At 41.6% G+C, this 14486-nt stretch overlaps 1 protein-coding gene across 6 annotated transcripts in view; it reads left to right on the top strand.

Moving 5' to 3' along the window:
* The first annotated feature begins 330 nt into the window (after positions 1–330).
* ACBD5 (acyl-CoA binding domain containing 5) overlaps positions 331–14486 on the top strand; it is a 31585-nt gene continuing 17429 nt past the window's right edge. The window contains exons 1-6 of one of the 6 annotated variants that reach the window (XM_074833453.1): positions 331–385; positions 603–778; positions 2092–2212; positions 3734–3806; positions 7501–7612; positions 7741–7773. In XM_074833453.1, coding sequence (XP_074689554.1) covers positions 703–778; positions 2092–2212; positions 3734–3806; positions 7501–7612; positions 7741–7773 — 415 coding nt within the window. In that variant the 5' untranslated portion in view covers positions 331–385; positions 603–702. The other 5 variants (XM_074833446.1, XM_074833474.1, XM_074833464.1 and 2 more) reach the window with 5 other exon arrangements.

Raw genomic sequence — 14486 nt, 5'->3', positions numbered from 1 at the left:
CCGGGATCAGGACTTCAAGGGCTTCTCGGGCCCCAGGACTGAACCCGCCATCACCCGGAGCCGCTCTGGGACAGGCCGGCCCAGGGGCTTCTCCTCGGCCTCAGCCTGGCCGCCGGGGCCAGCCGGCCGCCTCCACCAGCCCTCGCCCGGCGCTGCGGGGGGTGGCCGGAGAGGCAGAGGCCTGCGATGGCGGCGGGAGGACGCGAAGGCCCTGAGGGAGGACGGGCGGCGGGGGCTCCTGCGCGGGGCCCGGCCGTGCCGCGGGGCGCGGCGGGCGAACTACGCTTCCCGGCGTGCCCCGGCGGCCTCGGCGCGGTGCGAGGGGAAGGGAGGGGAGGGCGCGGCTGAGGGAGGCACAACATGGGCGCCTGAAGCCGGGGCGAAGGTAGGGGAGGGCTGTTTGCTGGGCCGGGGGTGTTGCGGGCCGCGTTCGGCCTGCGGGGCGCGGCTGCTCCGAGGTGCTGGGCGGGTTGTGCCCAGCCCTGCCGGAGGGGGGGCCGGGGGATCGGGGCGGGCGCCGGGCCGGGCCGGGCACCCCGCCCCGCTGCCGCCGGGGGGTGGCTGCCTGTGGCCCGGCGCCGCTCAGCCCCTCTCCCGCGCAGTCGGCTGCAGGAGGCGCGGCGAGTGAGGCTGAGCGGAGCCCGCCCCGTCGGACGCGGCCCGGCGGCCGAGCAGGAGGCGGTGAGGGAACGGGACGGGGACATGGCGGAGACCGGCTCCGTGCACGCCACCAGGTTCGAGGCGGCCGTGAAGGTGATCCAGAGCCTGCCCAAGAATGGTAAGTGCGGCCGGGCGGCGGCGGGGGGCAAGTCCGGTGCCATCGGCGCGGGGCCCGGCAGCTCGGCTGGCACCGGCGGGGCGGGCGGGGCCCGTGGGGCGGGGGGCGCCGAGGCCCCTCTCCCGCCCGCGGCCGCTTCCTCCGGGGCGAGCGGTCCCTGGGCAGGGCTGGCGGCGCGGCCCTGCGGTGCCTCGGGCCGGGGCAGTAGGGCCGTCCCGGGCCGGGCGCCCGTCAGCAGGCGGCGGCTGGAGAACCGCTTGGAAACCTCGGGCTTGGCTCTGCCGCCCGCCTCTCCCGGAGAAACGACGGTTCGGGGGCTTCGGAGCCCGCGGCAGAAGTTCCCCTGCCGGTCGCCCGGAGGAGGCGGGCTGTCAGGCCGCCGCGGCGCGGTGCGGGGAGCGCTGGGGAAGGGCCTCTGCCTCCCCGCAGTCCTGAAGTTGGTTTGACGGCGTCGGAGCTGTTACCGTGAGTTCCCTCTGCTGAAAGAGTTAACGGAACGGAAAAGCCGAAAAATCAGAATGTATCTTTTTGATAAGAGTAATAATAATAAAAAAAAGGTTAGTTATTACATACAGCGTTAATGCTGGTGTAAGTAAAACTGGGTTTGTTAAGGTGCTAACATAAAGGGCACTGTAAACTTCTAATGACTAGAATCGAGCCTCAAAGTATTTGACTTAATGGATTGGTTACGAATCTTCCCTGTCAGCTGTTACAGGTTTGTATTTATTTACATTTTCTACCTCTACAGAAGTGTGTTCTGCAAAGGACGAAAACAAAAACAGGAGATGCAGTGAAACTGTTGTTGAAAGTGCTGTCAAATACCCAAAGTAAACAAAAACACTGCAGAAGGCTGTGTTTTGGGTTTGTTGTGTTTGGTTTTGGTTTGTGCTTTTTTTTTTTTTTAAAGTTTGGAGTTTTCAGTTAAGGTACTGTTCTTAATAGTAAAGTGACTTGCAAGATAGTTTGTTTACTGGGAGCTAAACCTGTCCCTTTAAACTGAGTGAATGGACACTTGCTTTATGTTACTTATTACTCTTTTTTTTTATTCTAATTGTGGAATCTGACCTTAGGAGTAGTAAAGGTTGTAGTCCCTTAAACTCAATCTGAAACTTGCTGTTTGTAAAGTAAATATTGTCAGTGGTGCTGGTTCATGGTAGTTGAAGTGAAAATGTTCTCCGTTGACTTAAGTTGTACGTCTGTGAATCAGGCTGTAATGAACTGCAGGCTATTTTCTCATGGAAATACTAAGCTTGTAAAATACTCGTTAATATTCTTGACTACAATTTAATTGTATTTTAAAATCCTTTCACTAGGTTCATTCCAGCCAACGAATGAAATGATGCTCAAGTTCTATAGTTTTTATAAGCAAGCAACCCAAGGACCCTGTAACATTCCGCGACCTGGATTTTGGGATCCGATTGGTAGATATAAATGGTAACTTTTCATGAATTGTTCTTTTGCTGATTTATTTTTTTATGCTTGGAGTGGAGATGTTTAGAAGAGGGGCTCTTGGAGAAAGAGATTAGTGAGTTTATGTCTTGCTTAAAATAAGAATGTTCACAACCTTTGATGCTTGAATTCGTTTTCTGTCCTTGTGTTCCAACTTTCTAGCTCAGATAATTTATAACTTTTCAGAGTTGGAGGTGAAAGCGTTCCCTCGGGTTCTGTAGGTGGGCCGGTTTTTCTTGGGCAAGCACCAGGCAGGTTTTTCTTGGGCAAGCACCATTATGGTACCTCCTCAGTGTTTATCCCATGTTGTAGAATGAAATTGTAGGTGCTCTGCAGAATAAGTGATGTGGATGAGTGTCTGGAATTCTTCCTTCTCAAGTTTTCATGTATGATGCGAGCCTGAAGTAAGTAAGTGCTCACTGACAGCCACTGATACAGCTTTAAGATCTTGGGGAGCGGACTGGTTTATGTGTCTTTCTGGTTTGTCTGCTCAGTGGCAGGGCTTCCCACTGTCTGTGTTCTCCTTGTGCTGGGAAGACTTCTGATTCACCAAATTCCTAAGATCTATTTGAAAAGCCATGTGAATGCTTTGCTTATTATATTTTAATAATGATTTGTCCCAAAGAACAAGTATTATTGCTGTCTTTATGGTCATGGTGATCTTAGGGTCTGTGAAATGATTCCTTTGACTTTTTTTTTTTTTTGGTCCTTCCTCCCCAGTCTCCCCAAGTCAGGGTGAAGGGGGTGTCTTTGCAGAGGACTAGGATAGTAAGCTTCCACCCACCTGGTGTAGCTGAAATATGAGCCACCGACCTTGGGGTTTTGCTATAAGTGGGACAGATACTCTGGCAAGAGGAAGGGATGGTGTCAGATCAAGTGCAAGACTGAGTAGGGAAATTTTTTATTCCAGTCTGTGTTATGACAGATTCCTTGTGCAGTACTGATAAATTTGATTTTTGGAGAGTTGGAGAGGGAGGGATTTTATTTTTGGTATTACGTCTACTAACGTAGCTGCTGTGGTAACTGGAGACGATGGTTAAACTATTTGCCTACTAGACTGATGTGTCGTTCCCCAATTGCTAAACTCAAAGGACATATTTTTCTTGTAGCCCGTCTGAACTCACTGACAACTGTTTGTAAGTGGTGACTGAAGTGCCTACTCTTTTTCTGCAGAAGAAGGTCTGAAAAAAAATCAACTTAATCAAAAGGGAAATGCATGTGTCTTGTATCTGGGCTTGTTAACAACTTACCAGGTACAAGATCATAGCTGGTCAGTGAGGAGCTCTTCAGACCCCAGGCTGTTGAGTTTGTTGGTTCTTTGTTGATGTACCACTATGTGATTATCCTAGCAAATAATATATTTGGACTTAAAGTTGTGAATTGTTGTTGCATTTTATTAGTATCAGAGAAACTTTGGGCATTACATAACTGACCTACTTAAGGCCAGGCTGAAAAAATCCAGCAGGCCCTGAAGATACTGAAAATGTATGCAACTTTGTTTCCTAGGGATGCGTGGAGTGCCTTGGGAGACATGTCCAAGGAAGAAGCCATGATAGCCTATGTTGAAGAAATGAAAAAGGTAAGTTTACTAAAGAGTGGAAGGGATCTTCTAGAATAGACGTTCCAGAAATAAATCAGGGAACAGGAGGAGGTTCTTGCTGACTACTACTGTCAAAGCTCCAAATGAGTTATTCCCTGTGAGAACTGCTACATTTCAGTACTATGCTGTTTGGTCTGCAGGGAGAAGAAAATTATGTAGTTCCAAAGCTATAGAATTTGGGTTGTTTTCAGAGAAACATGAGATCTCTAGCTGATATGAAGCTTAAATGCCAGAGCTAAAAAGTATTGAAATCGTGGTAAAGGGGGCAGTGGGGAAGACAGTGAAACTTAAAGTACCACAGAAGAAAAGCTGATTTACTTCAAACTGCCTCAGTTCTCAGAGTTGAGAGAGGTAAGTGATCTATATCTCGGAAAGGAAAAAACAGCCCTCCAGAAGGACTTCAGGAGCAAGAGTCTCACTCATGACTGAAGACATGAGCGTAATCAAGTATAAACTGAATAATCTTTGATTTTTCACAAAGAACTCGGCAACCTGAATTTTCTGTGTCATGAAAATATTCCTTGTATATTATAGTTGCCGTCAAACAACTAGAATTGAGTATTTTGGTCTGTCTTTTTTGGAATAGATGTGTAACTTGTAAACAGTCATAGTTACTATATTAAGCATGAATTGCAGCATTAACTAAAGTAAACATTCAGAATTAACATTTCTTGTCTTTCATTAACTAATCCTTTTCACTGCAGTCTTTTCACTGCAACTCTTCTAGGTGGTCTTTCCAGTTTAAAGATTATTTACTGTCAATCTGGATAAAAGTATAATTATAATCTATTATTATAATGAGGTTAGCATCAAGGAGAGAAAATACAAGTTCTACTCTGAATACACTCGCTTTTCTCCTAGGCCGCTATCTCGACACTGAACTTTTAACGTGTCTAATAACTGATATGACAAAAACTTTTACTAGGCAAGGAGCTGGAGTCTGTCTACTGCTCTTCTTCCTGTCTCTAATTTTGGTAATTTAGTTCCTGCTGGTATTACCATAGCTGCTTTGAAATGAAAAATAAAACAACTCCAGAAAACACAGAGGACAAATATTATTCATTTGGTCAAAAATCCCACTAAATTTTAATAATTCCTTTTGAATGCATGCCACAAGATTTAGTGCTTCATTTCAAATCTTAGATTCAAAATGTGTTAATACTTCAGTAGAGTACTTTGGGTTTTTTTTCCAGTGCAGTAATTGGTTTGGTCAGGACACTAAAACTAAGTAAAACGGCAATGTTTGTTCTAAAAAAACCCCTAGTAAGCCTCCTGTGAGGAAGTCTGCTTACTTGACGCTAATGAAGCACAAATATTCTGCCTCTGTAAAGATTACATGTAGGGATTGGAGAGCAAATGACTTCTTGCCTTGCTCAGCTTTGAAACTGGGGAATCTGTTTACTCTGCTTTGGTGCTGTTTCAGCTCTCACATTTGAAATACTAGCTTCAGCTTTTCCAACCCAGTTGATTCTACTTGAAATGTCAATGGAAGTGCATTTCAAATGGATCCACTGGGCTGTTCTATCAGCACATACTGCACTAATCCTTGTGGTGTTACTGTGGGCATTCTGCTGTTGCTGCATAGGTATCCATGTCTAAGGGGGGCGAAAACCCGCTTCTATACTGATATCACAGGACTGTGTTTGAGGGTGTATAAGATTGCCAGATTTCCCCCCTCGCCCCTGGGACAAGTCCCTAGTGTTTGCATGTTGCATTTGGGCTGTCAGAAGATACTTTTATTATACACTTGTTTGGTATTTTTTTCCCTTCATGTCGTAGCCTTGAAAAATCTGTTGAAGAATGTGTCTGGGTGAGGTTTTGAGGTGCTGGTGGGAGATGACCAAACATCTCTTAGTCTTAGCTAAGATGAATCTGAGCTCAGGTGCATTTTGTTTAAGGTTAATTTATCTTCCAAGTAGCATTTCTGAAAATTTTTATTACAATACTGTTGAATTTATTTACACTTCAGATATATTACTGAGAAGTGAGTGAGATCTTACCATAAAGTAGTATTAACACTATATGGTATTTCTAATTTAAAACAAGAGTCTTCATATATGAGTTGTCTGACATCCAAAGAAAACAGTAATTCAGGATACATAATAACCTATTTTGCACTTTCAAATGTTAAGATTGTGTGTTATGCCTAGTGACTATATAATTAAGCAGTTGATTTTGTTTGTGGAAGTATTGCTCTTTTGTTGCTCATCTAAAAGCTAACAGTTACAAAACTCTTACTTTAGCAGAAACTGTGTGGTAAAATTCTAAGAATTGCTCCAAATTGCAAGAGTATATTGAGGTCTGTTTAGACGAAGAGCAGTTACGTGCAGACATCATAGAAATGCACATTTGAAACTGTCTACAGTGCAGACTATAGAAGTAAATGCATAGCAAATACAAGTGTTATTCTAGAATAGGTTTCTTGTTTTTCTCAATGCTATTGAAGTTTAAAAAAAAAAATCACAAAACTATCCTGTCTCTGGTTCGTATGCAGCTCTGTATCTGAGCACTGAGCATTTCTCTCTAACAAATGTGGAATAAATTATGTACACTGAATAGAGAAGTGGCAGTGAAACTGCAGTTTGATAGGATCGTAGTCTCTTGGTGTCCTTGATTGGTTTGCAAGTGTTGACTTGTTACCTGCTAGCCTGCCTGGAGCTCCTGCTTTGTGAAGTAATGCTGTAGCTTTTGCTTCTACTACTTAGTGATGTGCTTGGTGCTTTTAAGCAGCATGTTTTGTGGCAACTTCTACCTCCATCTGTTTCTTTCTTGGTGCTCTACTGGAGGAGGAGGTGAACTGTGGCTGTTAGTTTGCTTCTACTGGAGTCTTTTCCTACAGCTATTGCCTCTTTTAAAAAATAATAATAAAAAAAGTAGAGGATGGAAGAGGAGCAAAGCTATCAGCAAAAAGCTTAGTTGAAAGGACTTAAACTAGAATGGGACAATAATATGCTTTTAAAATAATATTCAATTATTGAATCTCTTATGTTTATTTTAAAGATTTTGCATTCCTATCAAAGGTACTGGTTTTGTAATTTAAAGCTAAGACATTTTTATCAAAGGAAGAGCTCCAAATGACTTCAAGAGCTGAATTTGGTTCTAGTTTGCTGTGCTAAGTATGTCTTTGCACTGTCCCAGTTTTGCTGTATTTTGTCCATTTTGTGGTTTGGGTCTAGATGGACCCACTAGGGCACTTTTGCTTCTTACATTCTACTGAAGATGGCAGGGTTTGACAAATATGAAGAATCCTCTAAGAAAAAAGTCTTTCAGTTTCATTTTCTCTGTGGGAAGACTTGTCTATAAAATAAATTCTATCACTTAAGAGTACCCTGTTGAATTTTGAGTTGGTTTGGTTTGAAACTGCTGAAATAATGGATTCCAAGGTCTACTAATACTGTGCTGAGGTGGTCCTTTAGCGGTGACAAATGCATTAGCTCTCCCATCTTCTCTTCACCTAAAAAAAGGTAATACAGCTAGTTAAGATTCTTGTTTGGTAAATTAGGTTTATGTTTTCATTTAATGGAAAAAAATTTAAATATCAGAATAATGTGTTAAGTGACTTAGTGAAATGTTACTCAGTTTTACAATGACCAGCAGTTTCTAAAATCGATTGAAATGAATGAATCATTGAAATGCTGTTTCATAAGATACTTCATATTTTGGACTTGTGCAGATTCTTGAGAGTATGCCAGTGACGGACAAAGTTGAAGAACTACTACAAGTAATAGGCCCGTTCTATGAAATAGTAGAAGATAAAAAGAACAGAGGATCTGACCTAACCTCAGGTTCGGACAAATAACTTCCTTTGTACTACTAATAATCACAACTCCAGATTTTTTGGGGCTTGTTTTCTGTAAATGATTTTAAAGCTAAACATTGCATCTTTCTGTTCATTCTCTTTACCATATGGCAGTTCGAATGGAGAAAGTCTCTAAGTATTTGGAAGGTAGGAATAATAAATTATGTGTAAGTCCATCTTTTCCATTGTTTTGGTGCTGTAGTAACTTCCTGCTAACACTTGTGACTTCTGGGCTTGCCACCTCATTAGGCTGGATTTTATTTTATTTTGCTTTTGAGGTACAAAACAGTTAGACCCAGGAAGCTGCATTTTTAGTTCTTGTCCATAGTTTGTTTGAGCTGCTGAAGGAAGCATCTTCCTGAAAAAAGGAGAGTATTTAAAACAAACAACTCCCCCAACCAGATCTAGTTTCTGCCTTTCCATTAATAAAAGTAACAACTATTTGAAATGCGTACTGCTACATCCTGATGTAGCTGTGGATTATCAAACTGCATGCAGAACTGGTAATCCAGCTCTGTTATCTGATCTAAAATAAAAAAAAAAATCCACAATCAAAATCCATGCTTTTAAAATCATTATTTCCCTAATACATACAGAATCTAAGATGGGTTTGTGAAACTTTCAAGTTAAGTTTTCTGAAGATCAAGTTCGTGAGAGGAATATCTGTTTACCATTTTAAATCTCTGACAAGTGGCAAACCTAGTGGTGTCATAGCTGCATAAAAATCAGTGTGGTGATTTTTATTTAGCAATACCATTGTGAGACTGTCTTGATAATAACAGTTATTATGTTACAGGTAATGTGTTCATAAGGTTGTAATATAAGGCTTACAGTTGTTTTAAATCTGTCTTAAAATTACAGTTAAGTTTTGCTCTGTTGCATTTCAATTTTTGAAACGGTTTTTAAAAAAGAAACCATTGCACAAATGAATTGGTTTAATGTGTTTGAGAAGTAGGAGTCAGCTGGTTAAATCGCCGTTTGTGTGTGGCTCCCCCCCCCACCCCCTAAAGGGACATAGTTTGGTTTTGTTATCAAGTCTCAGAGAAACAGAAACAGTTTTTCACTACTTTTGAGGAAAGGTAATGGTAGAAGTTTTTAAATGGCCATTTTGAAAGCTGCGTGACTTTTTTTTCTCAACTAAAATTGTGTTTGCTTCATGTCTGGGATTTAACGAGCTTGCCTGACAGCTGGATTGACAGGTGAGATTATAAGAGTATCAGTAGATTCAGGTCAGTGATCTGTGTAATAAGGATTTAGTTGGACTTCATGTCTGTGGCACAGTGCCAAAAGCCACTTCTTAAAAAAAGTGACTTAGCTAGGCAAACAGAGAATCTTGGAAGTTAAACAATACCTGTTTCAATAACAAATTTTGCATACTTGTCTTTTAAAGAGGCAGCTTAAACGTAAGGCAGTGTAGGTAAAACAGAACAGCAAATTTCAGCTTTATCTTGTTGTGTTAGTGTTGCAATGAATCTGGTGATATGTCATCATTCATGTGGCTTAAAGCTGCAACATCTAATTGTGCCACCATGAATTAAGACAGAATTTTCACAAAGTCCATTGTATGTTATAACTTTATCATTGCATTTAAGATTTTGAAACCCTTTCTTGAGCTCTCTTACCACTTTACAGATTAAAAGTTAAGCTGGTAATAATTATTATTGTTTACAGTGCAGGTTTCAAAAATATTTCACAGAAGTATGTACCTTCAGTCTTCCAGACACACACTAAAGAATAGAATCAATCTGCCCAAGTCTGTGTTTGAGATGGTCTAGACATTGGTGACAATACTGTTAATGTATTGATTGTGTTAGTTCCTCTAGTCCCGTTTCTTCCCTTGCCCCCAAACGCCTACTCTCTGTAGCTTCTGTTGTGGAAGGTGTTTTTTCATGGACAGGCAATTCCTATGTTCTGGAAATTGGGACACTTCTCTTGAGTCTCTTACTTCATACTGTACCGCTCCCATCTTCTGTCCCATTCTGCTTTGAGTTTGCCTTCCATTCTTCTCTCATCAGATTTTAATCTGTATGAAGATGATTATCTAATTGTTTAAGAATTGCATGCCACTTCCTCAAAATCAACAGTATTCTTGAATTAATGGAAGAGATTGTCTGGAAGTTTAGTGTACATCAGCTATGGCTGGTGTATCATGTCTAGCAGATTGGCCTCAACAGACAAGTGTATCCTTTTAAAATTGAATGTCTGACTCCTTGTGGTTTCATTGAAAATATTGAATACAAACCATTGAAATACTGTCTTCCTGAATCAATAGAGCTTGTGGCTCTCCTTGATAAAGAACACTGAAGCCTCACATGCCACCATTAAAATGACTTGTAACATCTACTAGACAACTAGGACAGACATGCTGGATTCATGGGTTACAAATATCCAGACCTGGATGTGTTGTTAAAGAAAGGAGAATAGAGAATTCCCTCTGACAGGCTGAGCAAATCTGAGGGGTATTTCAAAAGCATGTAACCTGGGTTGTGTTTTGAAACCTCATCCTGCAGCTGTGTGAGAAGTTTAGGTTCTCTGAAAAGTTGTCAGTAGTCTCTGACAGGTATGAAGCACTTCTTTACAGAGAAAATTACTGACAAATTACTTTCAGGTATATAAAATACCAGACATCAAAGAAGAAAGTGGGCTCTTACCTGTCATAGCGCTGCAGAAGAGAATAGGTAACTTTTGCAGTGTTACAGCAGGACCCTTTTGTTTATGACAGCTGAAGAGCAGAGGGAGGACTGTCTGGTAAGGTAGGGGATTGCTTTAGAAGAGCAACCTTTTAACTTTTTTGCACTTGCTAATAAATGCAGAAGAAATCTGATGTCCAAGCCAACACTAAAAAGACAAGCTTCAAAATACCATTGCTCAGTGAATTTGAAATTTTCAGAATGGGTATTCAAGCTTTCTTCTTATGGTTATACCTGAAGAAGCCAAAGGTGGGCTAGAATTGGCGCCCTACTGATCTGATGCTGGATGAAAAATACCAAGAGTTTCAGAGCCAACTCATCCTTCTGAATGTTTCCTTGAGAATGTTTGTGGATGTTTTTTCTGAATGTGAGTAAATCCAAAGGGAGACAAGAAAATCCTTACCTGACAGGCCTGCACTAAGTTATCTCAACAACTAAGCAAAGTATCTGGAGATTGTTCACAAGTTCTTCAGCAGAATTTTCCTGTGTACTCTTTCTGCTTTGTGACAAGGCATTTAATCTGTTTTAAAATCCTACTAAATAAAGATGACCCTTTGCCTTTATGCTGAGTAATAGTACTCTTTGTAAGCCTTTGTGAAGACTAAATGTTGCCTCCAGTAATGACAAGTTATGCACTGCAGAGGCTGTGGAAAGTTTCAGCATTGTAATACTCCTGAACTTTGTCATCCGAATGGGTGTTTCTCTCTGGAAAACTTTGCTCCCAGCTGTGCTGCAGTTGCACCAGATAAAGCCCTGTTGAAGGAAGATGACTCATACTGCTGCATACACTGGCTTTGGGCACTGCTGGTTGCACTGTAGCATGTTTGTGCCAGGAGCCCGTACCGGGCACTACTTCAGTAGCAGTTTGTGTGAATGGCAGAAGTTGGCCTGGCTCACAGGCAGGTACAGCTGTTTTTAACACTTTGCTCAGTGTCTTCCTGCATTGGATATAGGTTTAAAAGATGATACTCACTGAGCTCTGTGTGCTTTTGGAACAAGCAAATACATGTAAACACTTCTACTTCAAAGGCAGTAGTTAGTACAGGACATATATAAGCTTGGGAGGATTGCACTTGAAAAAAGTGAGTCTGTTCTTAATTATCACTTTCCAGGTAGAAACACTTCTTCTTGCTCTTAAAATGCAATATATTTTCCAGCTGTGCTTCTGTAGATTGCATATGATTAGTTTATCTACTCAAATAGTTTTTTCTTCTCAAATTGCTTCTCATGTTATTTTCAACATCTTTGCTTTATAATGGAGCATTTGGTGGCACGCTCTTCCTGCTTGTGTGTGGGCCTCTTTTGTGAAACACCCTCTGTTTGCTTCATAAGCTCACTTTTTCATTTCTGTTTGACTTCAAATATACTTGCTAAACTGATTTCCTTCCTTCTCTTTCCCTCACTAGGATTTTTAAGGAACTCAATGGCTTCTCAGTGCTTTGTAAGAAGGGGCAAAAGAGCTGGAATCCTTGTTACTCTGAAATTGCTGTGCTTTAGTAGGCTATGTTGAATGGGTGGCAGCACCACAGCTAGGAGGTGCATTAAGTCAAGGGAAGCATGGGGTCGGAGGAGCTGGTGGGTGGGTGGGAGAGGTTTTTAAAACTCCATCCTTTAAACCTCTTCTAGTTTACAACGGTAAGCTAACAGCTATAATCAAGGTTACAGATTATATTCAGGGAGGCTAGTGTGAAATTTACTGTACAAATATTTTTGTTAATATCTCAGCTTACCTCCAGAAGCATCCAGAACATTCTCTGCAGCGTTTGCTGCAGGGTAGGGCTATTATAGGATTAAGGGCTGGGCCAGCAACTGCCAAAGTCAGTGGAGAGTCTCAATGAGATGTGGATCAGTGTCTCAACAAGCTGTGGCTTGCCCTGTTGTAATATATACCTGCTTCAGGCTTACCAATTCAAATCTGAGCCTACTTTGTGATTTGACTTCAAACTGATGGTTTTATGCCAGTGCTGTGTAACAATGTTGGAAATTAGGGCAGAGCATCAGTATAGCTCAAGCCTGAGGATATGGACAGCTCCTCTCTCATGCAAAGTCCTAAAGAATATGTCACCACAGGGTGAGTAAGAGTATCCAAATGTGAAAATGCAAGAATAAAAATTGTTTCTTCCAATTTTATTGAAAAAGTGGAGGAGTGAAGAGAAGCTTTTTTCCATTAAAAAAAAGCACCTGTCTGTATTCTGTTTTGTGCTGGATTGAGTCAACAGTAACAGTTTTTGTGCGTAACTGGTCATTGGACCTGGATTTTTTTCTTCCAGCCAGACAACGGTTCCCTTCAAAAGGGAAAATAAGTTGTCAAAAGCTCCTCAGGTTTTGAGAATCCAGCTGTACCCACTTGCTATAAAATGTTGGTGTCTTACATTTTAGAGATCTCACTCGTAGTTAAGATCTTGTGATGAGAGAACTGAAACCCATATTTCTCACAGCTCTCTGCTACAAAGACAAGCTGCAAAGAAGTAGTAGTAGACAGAGGTACGGGAGGCTGTGGAAGAATAGATGTAGGTAGTCGTATCTTGATTGCTCTCAGAAGAGTGCCCAGTGAGCATGGGCTGCTGTTTCATGCATAATGTTGTTATAGCAAAAATAATTACTTTAATCATAGCCTCTAAGATACATGGAAAAGCCATCTGTGTTATCTGTGAGGCTGTGTTTAATATGGGCATTGTAAAAAGCTGTTCAACTGGTAGGCTTGGAGTAGGTGGCAGGAGAATATAATTTTAATGTTCTTTTCTGTTTGGTTTTTTTCATGTACAAGGCAAAACAATTTTTGATTCAGACCAGAGTTTCTGGACTATAGGTGACTCAGCAATATGGTTTTCTGTTGCTTTCAAGCATAGTTTTCTTTATGGGGTTCTGAGTTCGCTATGTTCATGTTTTGTATTTTCTGGGACAAATCTCAAGAGTGTAATGCTCCTCTCTACTTGCCACACAAGTTCCAAGTATTGACTATCTCTTCCACACAGAAGAGAGCTTAGCAAGTCCTGCTTGTTCTCCCAGAAGGAAATAGTACCAGACATGGGGACACCCTGGATCCTGGAATCATCTTACTTTTCTTGCAGGCTACTGTAAATATCTAAGAAGCAGCTATTCTTCGTACTCATTCTCACAAGTGATTGTTGGCTAAGGTGTTGACACTAAGTTGGCAAAGCCTGGCTCCATTGGTCCTGCTGCACACGCACCATTTAACTGAGCTGCATGTGCTTGGTGGCCCTGTAGTCTGGATGTCCCATGGCCTTCGTGGAACTACCTGCCAGTGCTGGGAATGTCTGTGGGGCAGCTGCTGTTCTCCCTGGGCTTGTGCTCTCAGGAAATCCCAGGCAGGTTGTCTCTACTGGCAGAAGGCTGGGAGTGACAGGGAGGAGGGAAATGTATTTAAGTCGACCCAAAACCTTGTTTATATGGAAAGTATGCTGAAAATTCAAGGGAACTGCTACTGATGATATGGATGGAGGTGAGAAACTATAGATACTGAAAAGTGTAAAGGTCCAGGATGACTAGTCAGTAATCTTGAATACCATACTTGGAAGTTAATATAAATGTCTAAGAAGCTGCTATTGTCTGTGTTCGTTCTTATCCACAAACTATTGTTTTGATGTTTATAAATGGTAAAGACATGGATATTGTTGATTAAATTGTTTTTTGAAATGCAGTGACATCTCTTTGTAACAGCTTGAAAAGCACATGAGCAGAGAGAAGTGCTGAGAAAACAAGACTGTAGTCTTCTGGAGTATATTAAAAGAAAAAAAGAAGAGGCTTTTTTTTCTCTGTTTAGGAAGACTAAACAATAAAACAATAAAAAAAGGAAAACTATAGAGGAAGACCTGGCTGCCACTCTCTGTGTGCTTAGGGAATACATTTTTCAGAGAACTTACACTTAATGTACTTAAAATTAAAAGTGATAAACCAGTAGTAAAGTAAGGAATTTTATATTATTCTGTCTCTATTTTTGACAGACTTTTCTAAAATATCTTTTTATTTGTGATGGCAGCTCATTTGAGTACTGTAGAACAGATGTTACAGAGCAGGCTGGGCCCCTGGAAGTTTTCTTTGTAGTGTACTATATTAAAAAGAATGGAAGGAAATGAGTGTATAGAAACTCTTGTTCTAGCTGAAGAGCTTATTGCTACCAGATGCTTGCATGTACCCCTCCTTTCTCAC

Source organism: Strix aluco, chromosome 1 (genome assembly GCF_031877795.1).
Source record: "Strix aluco isolate bStrAlu1 chromosome 1, bStrAlu1.hap1, whole genome shotgun sequence".
Classification (NCBI taxonomy): Eukaryota; Metazoa; Chordata; class Aves; order Strigiformes; family Strigidae; genus Strix; species Strix aluco.
This window is presented reverse-complemented; position numbering and strand designations above follow the sequence as displayed.